The sequence below is a fragment of the Teleopsis dalmanni genome, chromosome 2, assembly GCF_002237135.1.
Source record: "Teleopsis dalmanni isolate 2A chromosome 2, ASM223713v2, whole genome shotgun sequence".
NCBI lineage: Eukaryota > Metazoa > Arthropoda > Insecta > Diptera > Diopsidae > Teleopsis > Teleopsis dalmanni.
Genome location: NC_051847.1, coordinates 51,747,319 through 51,754,863, shown reverse-complemented (window position 1 = coordinate 51,754,863; position 7,545 = coordinate 51,747,319). Strand labels below are relative to the sequence as shown.

The 7,545-nt window shown below is 26.6% G+C and overlaps 1 protein-coding gene across 1 annotated transcript; it reads left to right on the top strand.

Moving 5' to 3' along the window:
* The first annotated feature begins 4,581 nt into the window (after positions 1-4,581).
* On the top strand, positions 4,582-5,381 carry LOC119674524. The gene is made up of 4 exons (XM_038085668.1): positions 4,582-4,592; positions 4,750-5,017; positions 5,075-5,297; positions 5,377-5,381. Exons 1-4 carry the CDS (start codon positions 4,582-4,584, stop codon positions 5,379-5,381), a joined length of 507 nt encoding a protein of 168 aa, XP_037941596.1.
* The last annotated feature ends 2,164 nt before the right edge of the window (positions 5,382-7,545 follow it).

Genomic DNA, 7,545 nt, shown 5'->3' with positions numbered 1-7,545 from the left:
TTTTTATTTCCCAAAAAAAAAAAAAAATTTTCAATATTTTTTTTTTGCTGTAGGTGGAATGCATCGAAAGCGACAGTGTGAGATGTGAAGATTTACACAGCAGTGTGGAAACTTAATTTCAGTAATTATGGGAAAGAGATGGGAGCAGATACCCTTAATACCTAATGTTCTGGGAAAGTTAATTAAACCAACTTAAAACACCATATAAGTAGTACATCTTGTAATGAAGGTTTAAGCCCAGACAAATAGAAGAAGATAGGAACACGATTAATGAACAATACAATGAACACGAGAAAGGGTAGTGTAAGAATATTTATATTTTTGAAATATAAGACCAGTATTAAATACTTTTAAATGAACACAAATAAGATAAAATAAATATGATAATACAAATGATGAATTTCACAAAGCAGGTATTTACTTGCGATGTAATATGGAAGAGTTTGAAAATACAGTATTTGCTCTGTTAAAAAACACTTTTCTTTATAATAACTATATTGAAATGTAAACACAATTCCAAACGAGAACAAAGTTCTAAGATGTAAATACTAAGGTCATATAAGTTTTGTTTTTTAAAAAAGCTATATTAGATAAGCAGTAAATAATTAATATTTTTTTTAGTTTTAAAAGTTAATTGGAAAAATTTAGTACTGGTTTTTAAAAATTCTCTACTTTATAGTATCACTTTAGCTGACCGTAAAAATGCGGATTAACCCTATATTTTTATCAAAACAGAAATAGAGTATTTTATTTTATTATTTTAGTTTATTATTTATTTTATTTTTCATTATTAATTTATTAAAAGTTATATTAAAACAAATTTAAATAAATAATACAATTATTGTTCTGAAGAAAATGTTACAATTATTATTAAAAATATATATCTGTGTCATGTTTAAAAAAAATATTGCATTTATTTATTTAAAATACTTTTACCGAATTTGTGTAATATCACCACTTCTCTTAATAATTGAAACTATTTTTATTTTATTTTATTAATTTTTTCTTTATTTTGGAACTAGTTATATTTTTATTTTTATATTTGAAACTATTTATTTTAAATTCAATAAGAGTTATTGAATAGAAAAATAACTAAAACATAAACAGAATTTGAAAAGTATCTTTTTTTCTACAGATACTCTTATATCTGTCCATTATATGTTTACAGTCAATAACTGTAGTCAATCATTATAAAAAGTATAATTTAATTAAGTATTATATAAAATGAAATAATTACTTGTTACTAACTTAAGTGAAGAATTGCCTTACATAAATGTGAAGAAAGTTTTTTGCTTTAATCAGAAATAAGAGTACACGATCTATGAACCGAAAATCTACTGGTGATATTATTTCTATAGATTGAAAAATATGTATACTCCTGAAGACAAAAAATGCTATGTCGTTACTAAAAATTAAATAGATCGGTTAACATATAAACTTAATGGATGTACTCAAATTGATGCAGGTTTCTATTTTGAGTGTGTTTATTGTTAGTGAATTCTTTAAAAATTTATATGAAGTGTATTTATTGTTTCGTAAAACCGAAGATAATGGAATAACTTAGAACAATAGAATATTTAACAAAAGTGTATTTATAATATATAATGCAGTTAATTTAAATATTTTTTTTAATTTTTATAAAAACTCATGAATAAAAAAAAAACTAAAAAATAACACACAGTTTGAAAAATAAACAGCTGATAAAATCTACAAAAATGAATTTTGTCAATTAACTTAACACATAACTCTTGTTTTTACAGATATTCTTATGTACTGTGTATATTTATATGCAAATATATTTGAATAAATAACTGACATCAATCATTATAAAAAGTTTATATCAATTAAGTGTTAAGAGTTTTTTTTTACTGTAAAAACAGCATTTAAAAAAAAAAGAAATATAGATAGGAATATACTTCTTTCTTAACTTACTACTACATATTTTAACCATACTCGTATATTACAATAGCGATAGTATCTTACCGACGATTATCGTGATATACTAAAAAATATATTTTTTGTTGGCAATGTTTTGCACTGTACTAATTTAATTATAAGAGCATATAGCAGTAGATAATATTGTCACAGAAACAATCTATTCTCTAATCTCCCCTGGATACGCTACTGCAGAGAGAAAAATTTACCGAGAAAATATGTGAACTAATCAAATGAACCGAAGATTATTTTTGCAAAAAGATCTTTTATAATAAAATAAGTAATTAAATTAATGGTATAGTTCATCAGTGGTAAAATTTGCGAAATATGACTATTACTTATATGCAATAACACTGCCATAGTACAAACGTTGCAATTAAAGAACCTCGTAATATGTTATCATGATTTGTTTTAAATTAATATTTTTCTATTCTTGCTTAATATAAAAAGTGTTAAATATAAGGTATACTCCACTAGCGGTATAAAAAGTTTTCCAAACAAATAGTATTTTTTTATATACGAGCAATACGGTTATATGTGAAATTTCTTAGAAACTTTTACTTTCTTATAAAAGTTAGTATTATTTATTATTAAAAGTTTAAACTTGAAATCGCTAACATCCGGTACTGCGGCTAGAAGAGTCATATTGTACCAATTTCACTATTGATTACACAAAGCACTTTAAAGCTTTGTGAACTAAATCCAAAACTTTATCTAGAGAAGAGTACTTTAACTGTTCTGGTGACAGAAATTTCATATGAAACTAGCCCCTTCTGTGTGCTATTAAAACTGGAAAGTCACAAAGAATATGCATGGTAGTTTCCTAATTTTCGAGGCATAATCTGCTTTCCGAATTAACAGATAATTATATTTTATGAAGGTGATATTTCAGACCATATTACAGGTCACTGTAATGAAACCCGTTAACAACCATAAATTACTTTTTTGAGAATTTAAAGATGTCTTTGTAGGAGTAGGTTGTTATCAGTGCTTTGCTTTGTCTAAGTTCTGGGAAGTTTTCCCAGTACTCCAGCCGCATATCATTTTCCCTTTTCTTAATAATTTGTTTTGTACTGGCCCAGTTTATCCTACAAAAGGGTTGAGGGCCTGTAAAAGCAGTGACACCGCATATTGATTTGTGAGAAAAGTGTGCATATTTTGGCAACTTAAGTCATTTTTCTTCGAGATACGCCACTAACTTTTATATTCTTTACTACATTAATAATATGCATGTATCAGTTTTTACAAATAAAATTTGATTATTCTTTATTCTTAAATTTATTCTTAAATTTATTCTTTTTTTCTCATCTCTTATCTCAGATTCACATACTCGTTTATCAAACGTTTAAATAACTCTTAAATATATTTTTATTTCAGAACGAAGGACCTAGCACAGTGGCGTAACTACAGGGAAGCGACTGGAAGCAACGCTTTCGGGCCCACGAATTTAGGGGGCCCCATTATAAATTTATGTATTCATTGTATTTATTTTTAATAAATTCTCAAAAGTGGGACGAAACGATTTGCCGTATAGTTGTGCTTCAATCCTCAATTTCTATCGGTGCTATATTTAAATCTGCATCTACTCCATATTGCAAAATATTTCATTAACCATTAACATATACCAAATTTCATTGGAGTATCAAAAAGCTGAGTTCAAAAGCTGAGAGAGTAGTTTGAACTGAAAAGGTATATATATACTTTACTGATATATACTTTATAGTATTTGCGACGTTTCCTTTAATGCGTTACGAAAATCTGGACAAATATAATATACCCTTTTTACACTTTTTCGTGTAAAGGGTATAAAAAGATGTTAGTAGGGGCCCCTTAGTTAGTAGTTGCTTATAGGCCTAAAAAATGTAGTTACGCCACTGACCTAGCAGTTCATTTCTTTAATATAAGTTAACTTTAAAATGAATTTTAATGTTAACTCACAAATAAATAAATATTTTTATTTATTTTAATAATAATTTTGTATATTTACAAAATTTTATATATATTGCATTTATAATAAAATATAAAATATTTAACTAAAATGTTAAAATCTTATAACTGCAAATTCTGTTCCTGTAATCTGCAAATTTTGCTTAACAAAATCATAAAAGCTCTGTGCAAAAAGTTCTTAAGCTTGAAAGATGCTAAAGCCAACTTCTGTAAAGTAAACAAAATAGTTTTAGATATTTTTTATTTTATGAGGTTATTTTATGTGGACTAATATTTATTAAGTTTCAGTTTAAAATTAGCATAAATAGCTATTTGTAAAAACCAACGAGAAATTGTTTAAAATTAGAACCATACTGAATAAATTTAAAAAATTTCTCGCCATTTCCCAGCTGCCATTGTGCTTGAAATCTTTCTAAGTATATTCCTTGAAAAGGTTGCTTACAGTACAATAAGGAATCTTAAATTTAGTCAAAAATATTTTTTATAAATTATTATAAACTCAAATTTTAATAGTAAAATAGGTAATTATATAGATAACTTAATATGTATTTACTCCACCAAATAATGAATTTAATAAATATGAATTTATTTTACTTTTAAAACATTTTTGAATTGGTACATGTCTGGGCTCTGTTAAGTACATCCGGCTGTTTCTTTGCAGTACTATTCACACAGCAATGTTGTCATTTGAGGAAGAGCATGCGCATTGAGTAAGTTCCTATATCGATTTAGCAAATAATTACCATTATACAATTATTTTTCTTGAACAGCAGTATCACAACAATACAATAAAAAAATTAATAAATTAAATCCAAAAATGAAAATAATTTTTGCAATTATAATATTAAGTATAATCACTCTTTCCAGTGCTAATTTACGAGGACCGTTCTTATTATGGAGTCAAGAAGAAAATTTTAAATTACAAGAAAACAATTTAAGGCATTTCAGTGAATTTGATTATGATAACATTTATAAAAGTTACTATGAAATTATTATATATGTGCGAAATAATACAAATCGCTTGGATGATATTAACTGGCCGAAGTTTAAAAACTTAATTAAAAATTCCCAATATACCTATTGGCCTCAAAATCAACTTATTGCTGAGCCTTTTGACTACACCAATAATGTCACGGTAAGAACGAAGATTTTTTTAATTCGGTAACATTTGTTATATGTGAAAATATTCAAGGTTATAACTCTAAGTAATAATCCATTGGATGAAGATGCACAAATAGTTTCGAGTTTTAAAAAATCAAGCACAATTAATGGTATTGGAAAGGTACTCGGAATTTTAGTTTATAATAAAGAACCAGCACATTGGATATCAAAACGAGAAGTGACAGAAAAATCCACTACTACTATTCAACCACAAACAGATGAGAATGATAAGAGTTTTATTTACTTGGCTGGTGGTAATTACAAAATTTTTAACATAATAATTCATTAATATTTTTAAAATCACTATTTAACAATAGCTTTTATTATTTTTAGTTTAAAGAAAATAATTTTGTTTTAGTTATTATTAATATTTATTTTCCTTGTAGTGTTTGTGTTACCGTCATTTATAATATAGAGATTCAGAATATGAATTAGAAAATTGTAAGAATTATTTAGAGATAAATAAATAAAACTTGAGCCAATTGCAGTCCAGCAGGCTGTCTGATTATGACGATGGATAATGGACTGACTAAGGCTATAAGAATATAATGGTATATTATTATACCAAAGATTAATTTTAAGCGTTGCTAACTGAGTCTAAAAGCAACCGAAAGTGGTCTTTAAATATAACAGATAATAACTTATTACTGGATATGTCATATATGTAAAGATGTAACGGAATAAGAACTTACTGTAGTTTAATACCTTTGATAATAATTTAATATTTTTGCTTTAAAGAGCAATCGTTGAAAACGACTCCAAACTTATGAGTGTAGTCAAGTAGGTTCATATGGCCAGTAATCTATTAAAATGTGTTCGAAATAATATTTAAGAATAAAAAGAGTGCCTGTGGGGTGAGTCCTCTTCTATCTCTGTGATAGATCGATGACGAAACCATGATCGTGTGTATGTGCAGATATCTATAGCTATTATTGTTAGACCACAGATTTGATGACCGCTTTTTGTTTTAAGTGAATGACATTAAGCGAAAATTCATTAATTTTTTATTCGAATAACTACTTTTTTGTGCTATCGTGAGTTTTTATTAATGCAAATCTTAAAATGTTGCTTTTATTATTTTCTTTAAACAGTTATTTTAAATTGTTTTTAAATAAATTAGCAATGTGTATGTGTAACTTTAAATTAAAAACGTAAGAGGATATTACTGAAACCTTAAGATTATTATATATACATATATAAATAATACATTTATAATACTAATACCAGAAATATAGGTCTACAAATACAGTAAATATAATCAAAATGAAATTTATTTAGAAAGAAACAAAAACAAATTAAATAATGAGCATAAATACTATACTAAAAAATGCTCAATGTAAAGCTCACCTATACAATATTATAGTCACATATAAACTTATTTGTTTATTAATGAATGCTCTTTCTACATTGCCTTACTTTGTTAGTTCTATTTAATATAATGGTATACATTAAGACTGAAAAGTTTTCGGAAATTCTCATTTAAAATTCGCGCGCTGTATATTTTTCGATATTTTAAGTTTATGTAGTTTGGCAGCACTGTCCTTAATTACTATGCCAAAAATGAGCTCGATCTGTCAGACAGTTCGTTTACGGCAGCTGTTGAAACCAGTTCACCTCAGTAGTGCGTTGCGAAATGTCTTCGACGGTCGTACGACCGTCCTGGAAGGCTTTGTACCACTCATAAACTTGAGTTTTCGATAAAACTGATTCCCCATAAGCCTTTTGTAGCATTCGCAACGATTCTGCACACGAAATTTCGTTCGAAACACAAAATTTGATGCAAACTCTTTGTTCAATATTTTTTTCCATTGTTTTTTTCGCAACGCCCTACTGAGGTGAACTGGTTTCAACAGCTGCCGTAAACGAACTGTCTGACAGATCGCGCTCATTTTTGGCATAGTAATTAAGGACAGTGCTGCCAAACTACATAAACTTTTAAAATATCGAAAAATATACAGCGCGCGAATTTTAAATGAGAATTTCCGAAAACTTTTCGGTCTTAATGTATAATCGCTCTTGATAATTACATTGTGACATACAAACAGGTAACCAATTAAACATTTAACAGTCGTCACCGTGGTTAATAACGATCGATTTTAGAATTAAACTTTTTATTCTAATTATTTATAATTTTAAAACATGTTATCTGAAAATATTTATATTTTTTTTCGCTTTGCTTAACAAAAAATAAGCAGAAAAAGCAATATACATTTCTTATAGAATTCAAATAAGTGCAAAGAAAGCAAAAATAAATTCTTCATATGCGATGTCAAAAGTGAATAAGTGAGAGAAAAAATGTTTAATTTTATTCTATGTTCTATGTTTTGATATAAAATGTGACAATCCTAAACATAATCATCTAAATTTGATATTAAAATTAAATAATTATATTCGTTGGAGTCGTTTCCATTAAAGTATTACAGATTTAATTTAAGTATTCAATTATATTTAAAATTAGTTGTAAGTGGGATATTTCTCTTTAAAAATTTAATTTAATAAATA

Coding starts and splice junctions, on each gene's coding strand:
- LOC119674524 (XM_038085668.1), top strand. Junction 5,018..5,074: donor ACTACACCAATAATGTCACG/GTAAGAACGAAG, acceptor AAAATATTCAAG/GTTATAACTCTAAGTAATAA.